This window comes from Neophocaena asiaeorientalis, unplaced genomic scaffold (genome assembly GCF_003031525.2).
Source record: "Neophocaena asiaeorientalis asiaeorientalis breed wild unplaced genomic scaffold, Neophocaena_asiaeorientalis_V1.1 scaffold26, whole genome shotgun sequence".
In the NCBI taxonomy this organism is placed as follows: Eukaryota; Metazoa; Chordata; class Mammalia; order Artiodactyla; family Phocoenidae; genus Neophocaena; species Neophocaena asiaeorientalis.
The window spans coordinates 6,357,095-6,379,497 of record NW_020173108.1 but is presented as its reverse complement, the minus strand read 5'-3'; the positions used below and the strand labels follow the sequence as shown (position 1 = coordinate 6,379,497).

At 38.4% G+C, this 22,403-nt stretch overlaps 1 protein-coding gene across 4 annotated transcripts in view; it reads right to left on the bottom strand.

Annotated features, from left to right (window-relative positions):
• APC (APC regulator of Wnt signaling pathway) overlaps window positions 1-22,403 on the bottom strand; it is a 131,638-nt gene that overhangs the window by 25,996 nt on the left and 83,239 nt on the right. For all 4 annotated transcript variants that reach the window (XM_024743328.1, XM_024743329.1, XM_024743330.1 and 1 more), the window contains exon 8: window positions 11,310-11,414. In XM_024743328.1, the coding sequence (XP_024599096.1) occupies window positions 11,310-11,414 (105 nt within the window). The remainder of the gene's footprint in view (window positions 1-11,309; window positions 11,415-22,403) is intronic.

Genomic DNA, 22,403 nt, shown 5'->3' with positions numbered 1-22,403 from the left:
GGCAAAGGAAATAAAAGCAAAAATAAACAAATGGAACCCAACTAAACTTAAAAGCTTTTGCATGGCAATGGAAACCACAGACAAAACAAAAGACAACCTACAGAATGGGAGAAAACATTTGCAAATGATGTGACCGACAAGGGATTAATATCCAAAGTATATAAACAGCTCATACGACTCAGTATCAAAAAAACAAACAGGGGCTTCCCTGGTGGCGCAACGGTTGAGAGTCCGCCTGCCAATGCAGGGGACGCGGGTTCGTTCCCCGTCCGGGAGGATCCCACATGCCGCGGAGCGGCTGGGCCCGCGAGCCGTGGGCGTACCTGAAGACCTGAATAGACATTTTTCCAAAGAAGACATACAGGCACATGAAGAGATGCCCAACTTCACCAGTTATTACAGAAATACAAATCAAAACCAGATATCACTTCACACCTGTCAGAATGGCTATTAAAAAAAAAAGTTTTAAGAGAAAATTACATTTGTAAATGTAACTGTAGAAAAAAACTGTAAATGTGAAATTCATTTAACTGTATATTTAAAATGAGTATGTTAGTCTTTCCTCAATAAAGATGACTTTAAGAAGTTGCAACTTGAGAGGTCTTTTTTATGTCTCCCCATATAAAAGCATGAAGACCCACTTATTCATACCCACATAGGGAAATCTAGGGTTAGATTAAGAATACTACAACAGGGTCTCAGAGTGGCTACCCTTTCTAGTCTCTACTCCTTCTGTGGGTCTGGATGCTTTATGCTGGTTAGCCCTCTAGGGATACTTCTCAATTTGGAGCAGCAGGTTAGTACCCCTCAGGGTAGGGAGAACAGGCAGCAGAGGAAGACATCCGGCAACTCTTCCCACTGCCACTAGCTACTGGGTGCTTCTATAATGGTATTTCAACTCACATGCAACCAAACAACAAACATTTACTGAGCTCTTGCTACTTTCTCGGTACAGTGCTAGTCACTAGGGATATAAATGAATAAGATAGTCCCATCCTCACTGCACACAGACTCTAGACAGGTTGCTCAACATGTAAATATACAGTAGTAAGTGCTTTGACAAAGGCCACATGCACACACAGGAATGGCATATACTCAGTCTTGGGAGTACAGAGTAAAGTGCTATCTGATTTTAAACTACGAGGAAGAGTTTAGATAATAAAAAGGAGGAGAGTTAGCCACAGGGCAGCCCAGACGAGGCAGAAGCATAAGCAAAGGTCAGAAAGAATGTGTGTGTGTGTGTGTGTGTGTGTGTGTGTGTGTGTGTGTGTGTGATAGAGAGATAGAGAGAGAGAGAGAGAGAGAGAGAGAGAGAGAGGGAGAGAGACAGACAGACAGACAGAATCTGATTCACTGATTGATTTGGAGATAAAGAGCTTATTCTGATTGCAATAAAGAAGATGGAGTTGAGGGACCAAGACTCAAGGTAAAGAGAATAGTCAGGGGGCTTTTTAAGGAGACTTAGGCAAGGGGCCTCTCTTGTTCTACAGTAGAAGGGGAATGAATCCTTATCCTGAAGCAAACATACTGTCTTTTTTTTTTAATAATTAATCAATTTATTTTTGGCCATGTTGGGTCTTCGTTGCTGTGCGCAGGCTTTCTAGTGGTGGCAAGCAGGGGCTATTCTTCATTGTGGTGCACAGGCTTCTCATCGCAGTGGCTTGTCTTTGTTGTGGCTCGTGAGCTCTAGAGTACAGGCTCAGTAGTTGTGTGCGGGCTTAGCTGCTCCATGGTATGTGGGATCTTCATGGACCAGGGCTCAAACCTGTGTCCCCTGCATTGGCAGGTGGATTCTTAACCACTGCACCACCAGGGAAGTTCCAAACATACCGTCTTTGAGGATACCTAAATATTTTTACTGTTTCTGGTAGTGAGGATCTAACACAATCCCTAACGATCCTTGTTTCCTGGTATTCACACCCTTATGTAATCGCCCTGCCTTTGACTGTGGGCTAGATTTAGTGAATGGCTTCTAGTGACCAGACTGCTGCAGATGTGATGAGAAGTCACTTCCAAGATAAGGTTACGAAGACTGTGGCTTCCATCCTGGGCACCCTCTCTTGTGCTCTCTGAGGGAGGCCAGATGCTACGTTGTGAAACGCCCTTTGTAGAGACCCTGGTGGCAAGGACATGATATCACTGGCCAACAGCCTGAGGACATGAGGCCTGCCAACAGCCATATGAGTGAGCTTAGAAGCACATCTTCCCCGAGTCGAGTCTTGAAATGACTGTGGCCCCAGCTAACACCGTGACTGCAGCCTGTGAGAGACCCTGAACCGGAGGCACTCAGCTAAGCTGCACCAGGATTCCTGACCTACAGAAACAATAATAAATGTTTGCTGATTTTGCTAAAATTGTCAAGCAGCAATAGATAAGATAATTAACACATTGTTTGAAACAAAAGAGAAATAAACTATGAAACAAGGGAAAACCCATGTCCACACTAAAATATGTTCCGGACATTCATTTCAGTGTAGATACCAAATCATCTTTAAGCTTTAGTCTCTGTACCTTTCTATACAGCTCCTTGATTTTGGGACACTCACCGTTCTGTTCTCCCAAACTCTCTAGCTAGAATCCAGATGCATTTCCTATAAGGAGATTCCAAGAGAACATTCCCATACCCACACTACCTATAGGCCTAGAACTCAAGCCCTGAGAATCTTTCCTGGGCCCTTTTATTATGGCTAGGCCTGCACCGACACCTTTCAGAGGAACCAGAGAAACGGTAACCTGCAAGAAATGGTACCTTCCTAAGAAGTATTTCCCACCTAACTCATGACTAAATTCTGAAGAAATGAGTGTCATTAACTCTCTCTCAAACTCAAGACCTATTAAATCAGCCATATTTTACATCCACTAAATCAGCCTTGCTCAGTGTTCAAAAACATAGTAAGTCCATAAACATATCATTTCCCACTCTCAGCCTTAAAACGTGTGTGAGACACTATTTCCTACTATTTTCTTTCCTATCCAAACTTCCTTGTGAAATTTAGGTTCCATGCTCCATAAATACCCACACCTCCTCAACTTTTCACATAATGCTCCTTTCATTTCATTAACTGAAACCTAGCTCTTATTGGACACCACCTCCCCCTTGCAGCCCTCTCTCCAATATCCCATGTACTTTGGCGTCAGGAGGTAGCATAAGCCTATGTTTTCCTCACTCTTCAACATCACTTTGAAACTATTATTCCTCCACCTTCCGGTAATAGCCCCAAATCTCCTTGTGTTATAATCACTTTTCCCTTTCCCCAGTGCTATCACCTACTAACCACCCAATCACTGTCTTCAATCATTAAACAACTTTGGCACAAGGGTCACTGACCTCCTTCTACTTCAATTACTGCCACCATTCTGGGTAACTTATGCCCCATTCAAAACCGTGGTCTCTCAGTTCTCTGGTATCTTCAGTGATGTTTTTCTCCTCTACTCCATTTTAGTCACTGACATCTATGGCTGTATCCTAGACCATTTCCATCACCCTAAAATGTACCATCTCTGAATAATGCATTTAGTTATCTTGTGGTAACTCTGAAAACCTATTCTTCTGGCAATCTCCTTTAACCTTCCCCAAGAAAGTGTCTTTAAAATAATTGGAATGTCCAGCGCATGGATGTCTCTACATACTCCACCTTGAAATTTTTCGTGGTCCATCACTTCCATAATTCTCTTGTCAGTTTTCAATATCTTTGCCCCATGGCTATTCCATCCCACCTGCCTGGAAACACTGCAATTGTAGATGAATCCAACTGTCTGTTTTCTCTACACCTTAATATGGACTGCTGAGCAGTATTTGAGAAATCTGAGCATGTGAGAATATCGCACAATTCTCCAGGGTACTGCCCATATAACATTTATGGTCACCAATACACCTGGGCCCTTAGTCTTCCATCTGTAATCCTTGTGTTTCCCTAGTCAGCTCTCCCTTCTTTGCTCACAGTGGCTATTTTGGATATGTCTCCTTTACCACAAATAATTTTACCTTCTAATTTACAGAGAAACAGAAGCCTTCAGACAAAACTTCCTCAAACTTGCTGCTACCAAACTGACAAAATTACCTGCCTCCATACCCATCTCCATCTTCTCCTGCTATTGCTTCAGAGGCACCCCTTCTGCTACCTAAGGCCCGTCCCTTCATGTGTGCTCTGGATCCTTTCCCTCCCCATTTCTCTTTGCTCTTTTGGACCTTCAATCTTTTTCTCTACTGGCTCCTTCCCATTACCATTCAAATATGCTTATCTCTCCTATTTTATAAAAAGAAAAATCTCTCAATTTTCTCTCAAATGTCTACTGTGTCAGTTAATGGCCTTTTCTCTCTTGGGCAGTTCACACTCAGACTTTTTGAGTTAGCTAAAATTGCTCTCTTCTACTTTTTAACCTTCCAATTTAAACCTCAACTCACTCCAATATCACATGGTAGAGAAGAAAGCCAATGAAACGGCTCTTGCCAAGATCAGCACTGAAGTTTTTTTTTTTTTTCGCGGTACGCGGGCCTCTCACTGCTGTGGCCTCTCCCGTTGCGGAGCACAGGCTCCGGACGCGCAGGCTCAGCAGCCATGGCTCACAGGCCCAGCCGCTCCGTGGCATGTGGGATCTTTCCGGACCAGGGCACGAACCCGTGTCCCCTGCATCGGCAGGTGGACTCTCAACCACTACGCCACCAGGGAAGCCCTGAAGTTCTTTTTTTGGTGAAACCTAAAGGAAAATTTTCAAGTCCTTACAGTCAATGGTGTATATTGTTAACTATTTCCTCTTTTGGAACAACAATGTTATTCCCTTACTTCGGGATTCTTTTAGCCCAGGTCTTCATCTTCTCGTTCTATAATCACAGGGGATATAAAAATCTCCCACACCTTGAATTATCACATTTTTCACCCTTCCCTTTGCTTCCAAACCCACTATCTAATAGCCTACTTGATATTTCTGCTTCATTGTCTCAGAATGAACATCTTGAAACTTAACATTTTTGAAACTAGATTATTTTCCTTCACAAACTTGTTCCTCATCTAGTGTTAGCACTGAAATGCATCACCATCCTTGTAGCTGCCTATGACAAAAACCTGGAAGTCATTCCTGACTTCTCCTTCCTCCTCAGCCCTCGCATCTGACACTAACCCTTATGGATTACAGTTTCTAAATCCTCTCAGATACTCAGATATTTGCTGACCAAATGACTCTCACATCTATCAATTCTTCCCTAACTCCCAGGCCACCATCGTCTTTCACCTAGATTACTGTACCTAATTTACCCAATCATTATTAAGGTGTCAGAATAAATTAATTTGTAACTTCCTCTAGGATGAAAATCACCCTAACACTAGGTTAAGTGCTGTAGCACTACGTACTTGCCCTTTCATAGTACTTAACACACTTTGTGGAAAATGCTCATTTGTCTTACTTCTAGATGATAAGTTTCTTGAGGACAAGGTAGCATCTACCTAGCCCACCACCACACCCGAGGGTTCAGAACAGCCTTGGCATAATGCAGATCCTTAGTAAACAGATCCTGAACAGTGATGAGTTTTATATTATCTTCCAGGTAAAAGGGCTGGGGGAGAAAGTTAACAGCAGAGTGAAAAATGGGCTAAGGAGCAGAGAGGCGGGTATAAGATGAATTGTCTGGAGGGGACCCCTCCAAGTAAATACAATTCCTTTTCACTACATATTAGAATCAAGCATCTATCTTCTGATTCCCCTTTATTCACCCTTAAATATCCATTGCCATTACAGGCACTCAAATGTTTGCTGAGGGACCCTAGAAGGACTATGCCTGGCAGTTAAATTAGCACAACTGGGATATAGTCAATTTCAATTACACTTGCTGGGTTGGAACCCCTCTTCTATCCTCTGCTTGCTCACTTTACAAAGTGACTCAAAAGGGTTCACCATAAAGGTAGCAAGAGTCTCCAACTCACCATGAAATCTGACCTAAGACGGGGAAGAAGCAACCACTCCCCTTGCCTTGCCTTTTTTTCATACAAACTGTATCTGGAAGTAGTCAAACAGTAGATAAGGAGATTTTTCTCTATACAGAAATACTACAGCTAATTCTGTAACCCCTAATGAATTAATGGAGCTAGGCATTAAGTATCAATGGCTGTTAATACCACAAAATAGAGACAACCAGACATTTTGTGCTTCCTGATGGAAGACCAAAATGCCATCTATGAAAAAGTCTTGTCCAAAAAAAAGTGGAGGGGGGGCCTTGAAACCAAATCTGATCACATCTCTAGATCTAAATACCAATTTATAGGAAATACAGAAGATAGAGGATCATGTCAAACTTCACCATGGAGATGTTATCAGCAAAATCCAGACTATGGAAAACACTAGAAAACAAACAACTTTGGTTAGTCAACAAACACAGCAAAAAACTGAGAGACAAAGAGGAAACCTATAGATTAAAAGAGGCTTCAAAGACATATTAACCAATCTCTGTGCACGAACCTTATCTGGCCCGAGTCAAATAAACAGAAAAATTATGACATTCATGAAACAACTGCAAATTTGAATACTGACTTGATATCTGATGCTACTAAGGAATTACTGTTAATTTCTTTGGCAGTGTAATAATGGCACTATAGTTATGTATTTAAAAAAACTGTTCTTTGTCCTTTTTCCCCAGGATTGCTTTAGCAATTCTGGGTCTTTTTTGGTTCCATATAGATTTTAGTATTATTTGTTCTAGTTCTGTGAAAAATGTCACGGGCATTTTGATAGGAATTGCATTAAATCTTGTAGATTGCTTTGGGACTTCAGACAATACTACAAAGCTACAGTAATCAAAACAGTATGGTGTTTGCACAAAAACAGACATATAGACCAATGGAACAAAATAAAGAGCCCAGAAATAAACCCACACACCTATGGTCAATTAATCTTCGACAAAGGAGGCAAGAATACACAATGGAGAAAAGACAGTCTCTTCATCAAGTGGTGTTCAGAAAGCTGGACAGCTACATGTAAATCAAAGAAGTTAGAATACTCCATCACACCATAAACTCAAATTTGTTTAAAGACCTAAATACAAGACATGACACCATAAAACTCCTAGAAGAAGACATAGGCAAACATTCTCAGACATAAATTATAGCAATATTTTCTTAGATCAGTCTCCCAAGGCAAAAGAAATAAAAGCAAAAATAATCAAATGGGACCTAATCAAACGTAAAAGCTTTCACACAGCAAAGAAAAACCAAAAAAACAAAAAACCCATCAACAAAGACAACCTACGGACTGGGAGAAAATATATGCACAAATGATGTGACTGACAAAGGGTTAATATCCAAAATGTACAAACAACTCATTCAACTTAGTATCAAAAAAACAGACAACCCAATCAAAAGATGGACAGAAGACCTAAACAGACATTCCTCCAAAGAAGACATGGGAGCCCAAAAAAAAAAAAAAAAAAAAAAAAAAAAAAAAAAAAAGTCTGGAAAGAATGTGGAGAAAAGGGAGCCCCCCTACACTGTTAGTGGGAACGTTAATTGGTATGGCCACTGTGAAAAACAGTATGGAGGTTCCTTAAAAAGCTAAAAATAGAGCTACCATATGATCCAGCAATCTCACTCCTGGGCATAAATCCAGAAAAGAGGAAAACTCTAATTCGAAAAGATACATACACCCCAATGTTCACAGCAGCACTATTTACAATAGCCAAGACACGGAAACGACCCAAGTGCCCATCAACAGATGATCAGTTTAAGAAGATACAATGGAATTTTATTCAGCCACAAAAAAGAATGAAATACTGCCACCTGCAGCAACATGGATGGACCTAGAGAATATCATACTAAGTTAGGCAAGTCAGACAGAGAAAGACAAATATTATATGATATCACTTATATGGGGGAATCTAAAAAAATAATACAAATGAATCTATATACAAAACAGAAACAGACTCATAGACGCAGAAAACAAACTTATGGTTATCACAGGGGAAGGAGAAAAGGACAGATTAATGGTATGGGATTAACAGATACAAATAATCTGAAAAAAAATTACTGAATCACTTTGCTGTACAGTTGAAACTAACTAATGTAAATCAGCTATACTTCAATTTTAAAAAAAGTAATCTTAGACACAGAAAACAAACTTATGGTTACCAAAGGGGAAAGGGAAGGAGGGATGAAACAGGAGTATGGGATTAACAGATACACACCTCCACATATATAAATTAGATAAACAACAAGAATTTACTGTATAGCACAGGGAACTATATTCAATATCTTGTAATAACCTATAAGGGAAAAGAATTGGAAAAAAATATATGTATAACTGAATCACTTTGCTGTACACCTGGAACTAACAATATTGTAAATCAACCATACTTCAACTAAAAAAAAGTATTCCTTTTTTTAAAATATGTATTTGGTTGTGCCAGGTCTTCGTTGCAGCACACGGGCTCCTTAGTTGTGGCATGCATGTGGGATCTAGTTCCCTGACCAGGGATTGAACCCAAGTCCCTCGCACTGGGAACACAGAGTCTTAACCACTGCACCACCAGGGAAGTCCCCCCAAAATGTGTTCTTATCTTTTAGAAATACACAGTGAAGTATTTATGCAAGAAATGATGTCTGGGATCTTTTCCAAAAATAAAATGAGAGGGCAAGTAGATAGGGTTCATGTAGATTACTATATTATTCTGTCTGCCTCTGTATATATTTGAAATTTTCCATAATAAAATGTTTAAAAACACATTACTAGCAGCAAAAAAGGTCCTCCTACCATTTTCTCTCTTTCCCACTCTTTGTTGAAGTTCATTACTACTTACTGGTTATATCACTGGAGATCTGGTTCTAAACATTAAACAGAAAAGCTGAGGATCAATTCATAAATGAATTACACACACAGTTATATACTAGGCAAACAGGGATCTGATCTGTATAATTTACTTTTAGCTTTCTCTTTTCATTTAACTTCTAATAGAGATTAATCACAGGTCAAGAAACCTTATTTCTAGAAGGGATGTTAGTCATTCCTTCCAACCTACATGTATTTATTGTTGTTATCTACTATTTATCAGGGATTGTGGGGATATAAAAATGGATAAAACTGGGAAGGATCTTTGCCCTTCTGGAGCTTACAGTCTACTGAGGAAAAGAGAAATAATCACAGAAATAAACATAAAACTGCAAATGTGGTCTGCAAAGGAGAAGAACAAGCTAGGACAGCCTTTAATAACGGGATGTGAACAGTTCAAGCCTCTTGAGAAAGTCATGCTTAAGCTCAGACACATATAAACCGATGTTAACTGAGTTAAGTGGGATGAGAAGAGCACTACATGGAACAGGAGCAGACGGTGCACAGGCTGCAGAGGAGAAAGCCCAGGAAAGGTGAGGTCCTGAAAGCTCAGTGCGGCAGAAGTGCTGAGAGCAAAGTGTGACATAAAGCTAACACGCTGGGAAGGAGCCAGATTATACAGGTCATAATAAAGGGTTATCTTATTCTAAGAACCAAGGGACGCCAACAAAGGATTTTTCAAAGAGGGTGATTTACTCATGTAAAGATCATTCCGGCAGAGTGGATGTGGGCAGGAAACCAGGTGAGGTAGAATGAATTTCCACAAAGTGGTAGAGATAAGGGCACCAGGACAGGAGCTTTGATAGATCATGCTACTGTGACCCTGAGAGTCAAAAAGATTATTTTCAGTTTTAATTAGTGTCAATGGTTTTTGTCTCTGGAGCAAATAATAAAACAAAGCAAATGAACAAACCCCAAGCGGCTGTCATATGGGTAGATCCTACTAAGAAAGGTTAAAAGAATCTTGGCATAACTGAATCACAGTCCCACAGATGTATACCACTCATCTTACATTAGGATCTGGGAGTAGCTGTAGCATCATTAATTTGATCTTGTAACTTTGCTATGATTTTATGGCATATTGAAGTTTTACATTTTTATATAAAACCTACTGTTCCTTTCTCTTATGGTTTCCTACCCGCTTCATGATTATAAAAATTCTACCCTCATTTTCTTCTTATCTTTTAGTATTTTTAATAGTTTTCATTTTTGACATCAAATCTAATCTACTTAGAATTAATTTTGACGTAAGAAGTGTGATAGGGATTCGATCTCTTTTTTTAATGAATATCCAGCTTATTGGATAGGTGAGGCGTTAAAGTATATAATAATTGGAATACGACCCAAAGCACTAATAGTGGGTCTAATCCTAAGCAAACAATTTTTTTTTCTATCAAAAAGACAGAACTTTTCTTCTTCTTACGTATGTGTAGGAACACATATTGTTCCCAAAGAATTCCCTAAACAATACACAAAGAAATAACCCAAATGTGCTATTTAAATATAATTTCCCTAATTTACCATCTATAGAGTTTTCTCCACTACAGTGCTCACCAGTAATATTAAAATGAAGTATCTTTTTGTTTTAACTCAGTAAAATGAATTTAAGTACTCAAGTATGAGACATTTTAAGCTTTAAATTTCAATGAACTAATAGAAGCAGGCTCTTTTAAAATAAATAGTATCATTAAAAGTAACCTACAGACACTAAGGGAATATTTTCTATCAACAGTAAGAAAATTTCCTTAAAATTAACTTAGTGAAATTGTATTTAAAAAAATGATTCATTTACAACATAAAATATTCATTGAAAAAATGTGGAGAATACAGAACACTCCAAAGAAAAATACTGTCATAGTAGGATGCATTCCAATAAAACTCTAATAGAAGACTGATGGCAACATAACAAGATAATAGTTCTACATTAAAAAAAAAAAATTGACGTCCATAATTTTGCTAAAGATGACAATAGTAAACATCATTAGGCTATGTTTCTACTCTGTATGAGCATTAGAATCATCTTTTTCAGTGATAGGATTTAAATTTATAGATTTATGTAACCTTGAAGTGCAACATAAAACAAGAACTATAAGTTCTTATGGCCATTTTTTAAAAACATAAAAATGTCTTTGCAAAGAATGCCACAGAGAAAAGAGCAAACCTATTCAAATACAAGCAATAATAACTAGGTCAAATCACATATGACCAAAATGCAGCTTGGTATTTATTTTTCAAAAAAATTCTTCTCACGCAAATCACTTCAGGCTAAAACAGAGACACACAATTCAGAGCTATAAAATATACTTAGAAATTTTGAAAGCATTATTGTTAGATATAATAAAGAAAAACGACATAGAATTTTGGTACCGAATTCTTCTGGAGATATCCATTCAAGACTAAGAAAGTAGATAAGATTTATAGATCTTTCTGAGAATCATCTCACTCTGTATTCCTTTTTAAATAGTTAATTGTAAAAAAAATTAAGAAAATAATTTATTTACCTGACCACTACCCGAAGTTGCCATGTTGATTTCTGCCACTCCTTGACTTTCATTCTGTCGCTCAGCTTCATGTGAGCCGGCTTCATGCTTGCTCTGAGATGACCTCTGTTAATACGGAGTTAACATCATTACATACAAAAATGGTGTATGCTTTCTTAGCCCAGAGCTTTCCTTCGTTCTTGCTTTAAAGCTTTGAATGCCTCAATTATACAGGTTTACAAAAGCATGGAACTGCACTTTATACTTCATCAGCTCCAGCAGGGTTGACTGTCGACTATTTCGGTAAAAGGAAAGTGAAGTGTGTCCCTCGAGCATTAGAGCCACACAAGACAAAGGATTTTCTGAGACTCACAGAAACACCATCCTCCACCAGCTGTGCTCACATCACTATCAGGGATATAACCCAACTAGAACAAATAACTGTCTTTTCCGCAAGGTCACATGGCTCTGGCGTTTACTAGAGCTGCAAATGTAAGTTAAACTATTAACCTAAGCTTAGAAACACCTTCTGTATAACTATGTTTATACACAGAATATATAAATACATCTTCTGCTAATAAAAGTCATATGAAACCAACAGATAAATTCTTAAGATTCTGATCTGAAAAAAACCAAAAACCTTTTCTAATGTAGCCACCATCTGCTATGTAAAATGAAAGTGACAGATTATATCCAGTAAAAGCAGTCATTTCAAGAGAGATTATATCCAGTATAAAGCAGTCACTTTGAAAAAAATATCACTGCAGAATCAAAGAAATAAAATAATTTTTCCATTACCTTTTATAGAAACAATCACAAATGTGCCTGCCCTAGGAAAATGATAACCAAAAATAAAAATTACACTTTAAGAAATTTGACATAATAGTGGAAAACTGTATTGCAAAATGGCTTCCGCTAAAATTTCTTTAAACATAAAGCTTTCCTAGACCATTTAAGATGTGACTTAATAATTTACCAATATTTCCATCAATAAACTAGTGTAAGTTATATATAGGCAAAAGAGAGGTAGTCTCAGTAATTCAGAAACAGAAGAAAAAATATCACCATGGGAAAATTACACTACGAAACTCAACAAAATCAACAAAAGTAGAGAATACAAAATCAATCTAGAGACAAAATGAATCAAAAACCACTAAATCGGGCTTCCCTGGTGGCACAGTGGTTGAGAGTCCGCCTGCCAATGCAGGGGACACAGGTTTGTGCTCCGGTCCGGGAAGATCCCACATGCCGCGGAGCAGCTAGGCCCGTGAGCCATGGCCGCTGAGCCTGCGTGTCCGGAGCCTGTGCTCCACAACGGAAGAGGCCACAACAGTGAGAGGCCCGCGTACCGCAAAACAAAACAAAACAAAACAAAACCCACTAAATCCACCAAGATTTGACACTAACATAATTGAAGACGTCAATATAAGAGTACTGAGTATCTGCCATGTTGGTTACTTTCACTAGGTGCTGGGGAATACAGCATTGGCAAAACCAGACACTGCTCAACGCACTCTTCAAGCTTCAGTCTAGTCAAGGATACTATCAAATAATGAGAGAAATGACAATAGAGTTAAAACTTTGACAAGTACTCTGAGGAAGGGTACAGGGCGCTGTAAGGATATACACCAGAGGGATGCCATACGTTGTGGGGACTTGGGGGGAAGAGCTCCCTTAGGAAGCGTTGTCTGAACTGACATCTAAATACAAACAGGAGTTCTAGGAAATGGGATGGGGATAGAAGGTGAAGGTTTTAGGTAAACAGAAGACCATATGCAAAGAACCTGGGCTGGGAGGAAACATGGCTTGCTCTAGAACATCAAAGAACTACAGTGTGAAGAGTAGAACAGAAAGATGATAAAAACAAAAACAAAAAACTTACTGATTTTACTGAATTTAGTGTGATTCTCAGATGGCACTCTTGCCCTCACATAACTAATACCAGTAATACTAATGGGAAAAGGTGCATGTATTTTGATTTTTTAAAGTCAAATTTAAAATGGTCTAAGTAGGTAGGAAAGAGAAGAGACAAGTTTGGAGACTATGTATTAAAGTAGGTATTAGATAATGGTACTTTACACCTAGGGAAGCAGTGATGGAGATAAAGGCAGTGGAGACAGAGGTAAATCTGAAAGACTGCATGATAGATTGGATATGGTGAGTGGAGGAAGAGGTCTGGTGTCAAGAATTACTCCTGTGTTCCTTAGCTCACACGACTGAATAATGATGGTACCATTCACAGAGATAGGTAATACTAAAGGAGAATGAGGGTATTTTGGAGGATGTGGGGCTCATAAGGAGGACTTAGGAGGAGAAGATCATAAATTATGCTTTGGATATGTTGGATTTAAAATGCCTTTAAGACAACTAAGTAGAGATGCAGAGCAGGTACTCAGATTTAGGAGTCTGGAGCTCAGGGCTAGAAAAATGAATTTGAGAGCCAAAAGCATATAGCTGGTGAGTGAAGCCCTAAGTATAAATAAGATGGTCTCAGGGAGGGAGAGAAAATAAAGAGAAAAGAGAAATTTGTCTTAAGGAATGCGTATGAACCAAAAAAGATGCCAAGAGTGTAATATTTCAAGCAACAGTGTTCAGTAATGTGGAAAATATCAAGATGAAGACTGAAAACGTCAATTTAATTGGCAATATGGAAGTTATCAATGATCCATTTCAGTGAAACTATGAGAATAGAGACTAGACTGGTGTGTGTGAATGGTGGGGAGGAAATACAGACTTGGAGTCTAGAAACACCTTTGGAGTGAAGATTAGGAAAAGACAATGAGGACGGGAAGGGGACAGATGAAGAACAGTTGCAGGGAGAGGTGGAATTGAGGAAGGTTCATTTTCTATTTTTAAAGATAAGACTTGAGCATGTTTAAATTCCAATGAAAAGATGCTACAGAAGAGAAAGAAGATAAATATGTGAGAGAAACGAGGTAAGAGTACAAAGTTCCTGAGAAGGCAGGAACTGAAAATCCAAAGCACAGGAAGGAAGGCAGAATGCTTCCTGGTAGGAAGGAGAGAGAGCTCTGACGATAGCTACTGTTTTCTCTGTGAAGGAGGAGATGAAATTATTAGAAGGACGAAGATTAGTAGACATCAGAAATAGTCATTTCCAGTAGAGAGAGAAGGGTGGATCCAGAGAAACACAGTAGGCCTGCAGGACTGCCAGGCCCAACTGATGATGGTGATAATGATGAAAATAATAATGTTAAAAAAAAATCTAATGTTTGTTATGCACTGATCACTTGGCATCTATTGATTTATTTAATCCTTACATCAACTCTATGAAGCACGTACTATTATTAGCCCCATTTTACAGATGAAGAAACTGAGGAGGCACAGATGATAAGTAGCTGGCTTTAGGTCACATACCTAGTAAATGGCAGAGCCAGAGCTGGGATCACAACCCAAGCAGTCTGACTCTAGAGCACAAAGTAATATTTAACACTTACTATCTTTAATTTTCTTTACTTATTTACTTCCCTTTATTCTTTCATTGATCCTAGGCTACAGGCCTGTCTGTGTTCTTTGATCACCATCTAAAATTACTGCTAACACTGAGAACAAAGAGATTGTTTCTGATTCCTTTGAAAGAATAATCCTATCTAGTTTCCTTATTCCCATAGTTGCTGGACACCTTCCCCAGTTTTCTATCCTAGGACTAAAAAAATTAAAAAAACAAACAAAACAATTTTGTTGAGGTATTTACATATCTCAAAATTGGCCCACTTTAAGTGTACGGCTCAATGATTTTTAATAAACTTACCAAGCATCACAATACTCCAGTTTTAGAACATTTTCATCACTCTAAAAAGATCCCTTGTGTTCTAAAAGAACCCTTTATAGTTAATCCCAATTCCCACCCACAGCCTCAGGTAACTATAAATCTACTTTGTCTTTATGAATTTGTCTTTTCTGTACATTAATTATAAGCGGAATATGTGGACTTATGTGTCTAGCTACTTTTATTTAGTAAAATGTTTTTGAGGTTCATCTCTGTTAGAGTATGTGTCATCAATTTGTTCCTTTTTATTGCCAAACAGTATTCCATTGTAAGGGTATACCATATTTTGTTTATTAATTCACCAATTGATACACATTTGCATTTTTCTACTTTTGGGCTATTGTGAATAATACTGCCATGAACATTCAAGTGAAAGTCTCTGTGTGGACATGTTTCCATTTCTCTTAGATAGATACCCAGAAGTGGAATTGCTGTGTCATACGATAATTGTACGTTTAATACTTCAGGTGACTGCCACACTTTTCAAGTGGCCAAACCATTTTAGATTCTCAGCAGCAATGTATGACGGCTTCTATTTATCCATAACTCTGCCAATGCTTACTGTTTTCTTTATGATTACAGCCACCCTAACGAGTGTGAAGTGGTATCTCATTGTGGTTTTAACTTGCATTTCCCTAGTGACTAATGATGTTGAGCATATTTCCATGTGTTTATTAGCCATTCCTATATATTTTTCTGGTGAAACGTGTATTCAAATCTTTTGCTCATTTGTAAGTGCGGTTGTCTCCTTATTAATGGGTTGTAAGAGTACTCTGCATGGGATTTTAATAAATATTTCTCACTGGCTATTTTCTAGAGATTGTTAAACCATGCCATAATTTACCTCACAGTTTGCACCCTTCTGAGCACCCCCCACCCCCAAATGTACGAGTTTGCCAGTAAACAACCTGTCTGAAATGATACATAAGAAAGTGGCAGCACTGGTTGCCTCACATATCCTTTTGGAACTTTTGAGATTTGAACCATGTGTAATAATTACATCATCTGAATTATGTTCCACATCTAGACCCTAACCCAGAGTTGTCAGCAGGCAGGGCAAAGACAGTGTTATAAGATGCTTCAGGGGCTTCCCTGGTGGCGCAGTGGTAGAGAGTCCACCTGCTGATGCAGGGGACATGGGTTTGTGCCCCGGTCCGGGAGGATCCCACATGCCGCGGAGCGGCTAGGCCCGTGAGCCATGGCCACTGAGCCTGCGCGTCCGGAGCCTGTGCTCCGCAACGGGAGAAGCCACAACAGTGAGAGGCCCCCATACCGAAAAAAAAATAAAATAAAATAAGATGCTTCATGGTAGAGAAATTATTTAGCAGACATCTTTTCTTTTCTTGTCTACACTGTATGTGACCTAATTTATGAGTATCTGATTCCCAGTTTTCTCTATTTTCAAGCTTCTCTCTCTGATCTATATTAGAAAAATGATAATAATGGAATAAAGAAACATGAAACAGCAAAATTAGAGTTTTCTTTCTCGAATAAGACATAGCACCTTCTTTTAGTTTTCATTCACTGAATAAATGTAAACATTTTAGACTATAAATGATATGACCATTATTATAACAAAAAGAAACAAGAATTAGATTAGGTCACAGTGGTAGACAGTCAGCCCCAAATCCAATGATCTAAATAAAAATTTGAATACAAAAAACACAAACAAGCCCCCAACCTGCAATAACCTTATAATTGTGCTGGAAAATGAGAACTGTTATTAACAAATGACAATTTTTTAAAGGAATTTTCAGAGGCCAGAAAGTTGGTAAAATTTGGAAATATACAGACAGGGAATATGTTACACCAAGCAAATGATGACAGAAAGAAGGCCAGTGCAGTAATACTAATAGCAAACAAAATAAAATTCAAGGTGAAGAGCATTAAATGGAATTAAGGAGGGCTATTTCATACACATAAAGGAGTCAATCAAATAGAAAAAATGTGAATATTGATTTAGAAATAGAAAAAAAAAACCCTGCTGATGCAGCCAAATAGCAATAATCAGAATATAAGAAACATGTGGGGGGGCTTCCCTGGTGGCGCAGTGGTTGAGAGTCCGCCTGCCAATGCAGGGGACACGGGTTCGTGCCCCGGTCCAGGAGGATCCCACATGCTGCGGAGGGGCTGGGCCTGTGAGCTATGGCCACTGAGCCTGTGCGTCCGGAGCCTGTGCTCCAAAACAGGAGAGGCCACAGCTGTGAGAAGCCCGCGTACTGCAAAAAAAAAAAAAAAAAAAAAAAAAAAAAGAAAAGAAAAAAAAAGAAAGATGATGGGAATAAAAACTAACTATAACTAAATAAGCTAGAAAGAAGCAAAAACTCAAAGTATAAAATATCAAAAAAGAAATTACAGGGCTTCTCTGGTGGCACAGTGGTAAAGAATCCACCTGTCAACACAGGGGACAGGGGTTCGAGTCCTGATCCGGGAAGATCCCACATGCCACGGAACTAAGCCCACAAGCCACAACTACTGAGCCTGCACTCTAGAGCTTGCGAGCCACAACTACTGAAGCCCGTGCACCTAGACCCCGTACTCCACAACAAGAGAAGCCACTGCAATGAGAAGCTGATGCACCACAACAAAGAGTAGCTCCTGCTCGCAGCAGCTAGAGAAAGCCCGCATGCAGCAACAAAGACCCAATGCAGCCAAAAATGAATAAATAAATAAATTAAAAAAAAAACAAACACAGTGCTGCTCAATAAAAACAAAAGCTGTCTCTTTAGAAACAATTTAAAAAATAGAGTGTAGTTAAGTTCGATCAAGGAAAAGAAAAAACACAGCTGCACAAGCCTCTTAGATAGCCTCAACCACCAGAGGCCAGACAGCAGAAGCAAGAAGAACTACAATTCTGCAGCCTGTGGAACAAAAAGCACATCCACAGAAAGATACACAAGATGACAAGGCAGAGGGCTATGTACCAGATGAAGGAACAAGATAAAACCCCAGAAAAACAACTAAATGAAGTGGAGATAGGCAACCTTCTAGAAAAAGAATTCAGAATGATGATAGTGAAGATGATCCAGGACCTCGGAAAAAGAATGGAGGCAAAAGTCGAGAAGATGCCAGAAATGTTTAACAAAGATTTAGAAGAATTAAAGAACAAACAAACAGAGATGAACAATACAATAATTGAAATGAAAAATACACTAGAAGGAATCAATAGCAGAATAACTGAGGCAGAAAAGCAGATAAGTGACCTGGAAGACAGAACGGTGGAATTCATTGCCACGGAACACAATAAAGAAAAAGGAATGAAAATAAATGAAGACAGCCTAAGAGACCTCTGGGACAACATTAAACATAACAACATTAGCATTGTAGGGGTCCCAGAAGAAGAGAGAGAGAAAGGACCTGAAAAAATATTTAAAGAGATCATAGTCGAAAACTTTCCTAATATGGGAAAGGAAATAGCCACCCAAGTCCAGGAAGTGCAGAGAGTCTTTCCTAAGAGACTACTGCAGACAACTCTATGCCAATAAAATGGACAACCTGGAAGAAATGGACAAATTCTTAGAAAGGTATAACCTTCCAAGACTGAACCAGAAAGAAGTAGAAAATATGAACAGACCAATCACAAGTAATGAAATTGAAACTGTGACTAGAAAGCTTCCAACAAACAAAAGTCTAATACCAGATGGCTTCACAGGTGAATTCTATCAAACATTTAGAGAATAGCTAACACCCATCCTTCTCAAACTCTTCCAAAAGATTGCAGAGGAAGGAACACTCCCAAACTCATTCTATGAGGCCACCATCACACTGATACCAAAACCAAAGATACTACAAAAAAAGAAAATTACAGACTAATATCACTGATGAATATAGATGCAAAAATCCTCAACAAAATACTAGCAAACAGAATCCAACAACACATTAAAAAGATCATACACCATGATCAAGTGGATCAAAGGGATTTATCCCAGGGATGCAAGGATTCTTCAATATATGCAAATCAATCAATGTGATACACCACGTTAACAAATTGAAGGAGAAAAACCATATCATCTCAATAGATGCAGAAAAAGCTTCTGACAAAATTCAACACCCATTTATGATAAAAACTCTCCAGAAAGTTGGCATAGAGGGAACCTACCTCAACATAATGAAGGCCGTATAAGACAAACCCACAGCCAACATCGTTCTCAATGGTGAAAAACTGAAAGCATTTCCTCTAAGATCAGGAACAAGACAAGGATGTCCACTCTCACCACTATTATTCAACATAGTTTTAGAAGTCCTAGCCACAGCAATCAGAGAAGAAAAATAAAAGGAATACAAATTGGAAAAGAAGAATTAAAGCTGTCACTGTTTGCAGATGATGTGATACTATCCATAAAGAATCTTAAAGATGCTACCAGAAAACTACTAGAGCTAATCAATGAATTTGGTAAAGCTGCAGGACACAAAATTAATGCACAGAAATCTCTTGCATTCCTATACACTAATGATGAAAAATCTGAAAGAGAAATAAAGGAAACACTCTCATTTACCATTGAAACAAAAAGAAGAAAATACCTAGGAATAAACCTACCTAGGGAGACAAAAGACCTATATGCAGAAAACTATAAGACACTGATGAAAGAAATTAAAGATGATACAAACAGGTGGAGAGATATACCATGTTCTTGGATTAGAAGAATCAATATTGTGAGAATGACTATACTACCCAAAGCAATCTACAGATTCAATGCAATCCCTATCAAATTACCGATGGCACTTTTTACAAAATGAGAACAAAAAAATCTTAAAATTTTTATGAAGACACAAAAGACCCCGAATAGCCAAAGCAGTCTTGAGGGAAAAAAATGGAGCTGGAGGAATCAGACTCCCTGACTTCAGACTATACTACAAAGCTACAGTAATCAAGACAATATGGTACTGGCACAAAAACAGAAATATAGATCAATGGAACAAGATAGAAAATGCAGAGATAAACCCATGCACCTATGGTACATTCATCTATGGCAAAGGAGGCAAGGATATACAATGGAGAAAAGACAGTCTCTTCAATAAGTGGTGCTGGGAAAACCGGACAGCTACATGTAAAAGAATAAAATTAGAACACTCCCTAACACCATACACAAAAATAAACTCAAAATGGATTAGAGACCTAAATGTAAGACCGGACACTATAAAACTCTTAGAGGAAAACATAGGAAGAACACTCTTTGACATAAATCACAGCAAGATCTTTTTTGATCCACTTCCTAGAGTAATGGAAATAAAAATAAACAAATGGGACCTAATGAAACTCAAAACCTTTTGCACAGCAAAGGAAACCATAAACAAGACAAAAAGACAACCCTCAGAGTGGGAGAAAATATTTGCAAACAAATCAATGGACAAAGGATTAATCTCCAAAATATATAAACAGCTCAATATTTAAAAAAAAAAAAACCCAATTGAAAAATGGGCAGAAGACCTAAATAGACATTTCTCCAAAGAAGACCTAAATAGACATTTCTCCAAAGAAGACATACAGATGGCCAAGAAGTACATGAAAAGCTGCTCAACATCACTAATTATTAAAGAAATGCAAATCAAAACTACAATGAGGGCTTCCCTGGTGGTGCAGTGGTTGAGAGTCCACCTGCCTATGCAGGGGACATGGGTTCGTGCCCTGGTCCGGGAAGATCCCACATGCCACAGAGAGGCTGGGCCCGTGAATCATGGCTGCTGAGCCTGTGTGTCCGGAGCCTGTGCTCCGTGGCGAGAGAGGCCACAACAGTGAGAGGCCCGCGTACCGCAAAAACAAAACAAAACTACAATGAGGTATCACCTCACACCAGTTAGAATGGGCATCATCAGAAAGTCTATGAACAACAAGTGCTGGAGAGGGTGTGGAGAAAAGGGAACCCTCTTGCACTGTTGGTGGGAATGTAAATTGATACAGCCACTATAGAGAACAATATGGAGGTTCCTTAAAAAACTAAAAAGAGAATTACCATATGACCCAGCAATCCCACTACTGCACATATACCCAGAGAAAACCATAATTCAGAAAGACACATGCACCCCAATGTTCACTGCAGCACTATTTACAATAGACAGGTCATGGAAGCAACCTAAATGCCCATCGACAGACGAATGGATAAAGAAGATGTGGTACATATATACAATGGAGTATTACTCAGCAATAAAAAGGAACGAAATTGGGTCATTTGTAGAGACGTGGATGGATCTAGAGACTGTCATACAGAGTGAAGTCAGTCAGAAAGAAAAAAACAAATATCATATATTATTAATGCATATATGTGGAACCTAGAAAAATTGTACAGATGAACTGGTTTGCAGGGCAGAAATAGAGACAGAGAGGTAGAGAACAAACATATGGACACCAAGGGGGTAAAGCAGCAGGGGGTGGGGGTGGGGGTGTGATGAATTGGGCGATTGGGATTGACATGTATACACTGATGTGTATAAATTGATGACTAATAAGAACCTGCTATATTAAAAAAAAAAAACAACACCACCAAAACACAGATAAACTACACTGTAAAGCCAAAAGGGTCATAATAACCAGAATGCCACATAGAGTAATGCCAATGACACTGAAAAAGAAGCAAAGAGATACTGTTTTTTGGGGGTTTTTTTTAAAGTCCTTAAGAGTCAACATTGCAAAAAGGACATTTATTCTTTATATTACAAATATTTGGTTTATATTGACTTAGGACAGCCAGGTTAGCAATATGACTATTGCACTGTACTTAAACTGCCTATTTAGCAAATACATGTTTCTACATATTTCAAATTTAGATGTACTGAATCCAAAGATATTTAAAAAGACAAGCATGGACAAATATAGTCTTAAAAAGGACTCTACACTTTCAAAACCTGTACTTTTAATATTAGAAACAGTTGTCTTCCCTGTGTATAAATGGGCCTGCACTGTTTTTCGCTCAAAACAGAACTGTTCATTATTTGATCAAATTTTCCACAGGTGGAAAATATGTGCTGGCCATGACAGGACATGACAAATTTGTTTTGTATACAAAAGTTTTCTCTCATTATAAAAACTGGACATCGTTAGTATAAAAAAGTTACAAAACAACTGGCCAAACCAGAAAAACTAGGAGGTATTAAGAATGGTTATCTGCCTTTTCATATTATTTCTGATACAGTTTGTGTATATCTTTTAAAAAATGGGATCAAAGTGTACATGCTACTTTGTATATCATAAACATTTAAAAATATCAGTAAATGCTTCATTGTGTTTTTAGGAATTATATTTAGAAAACAGCACTATGCTGATGTTTCACTCTTGGCAGTCTCTTCTTTTTTCATGATCTGGAATGTGAGTCTGAATCTGGCTGCATGTTAGA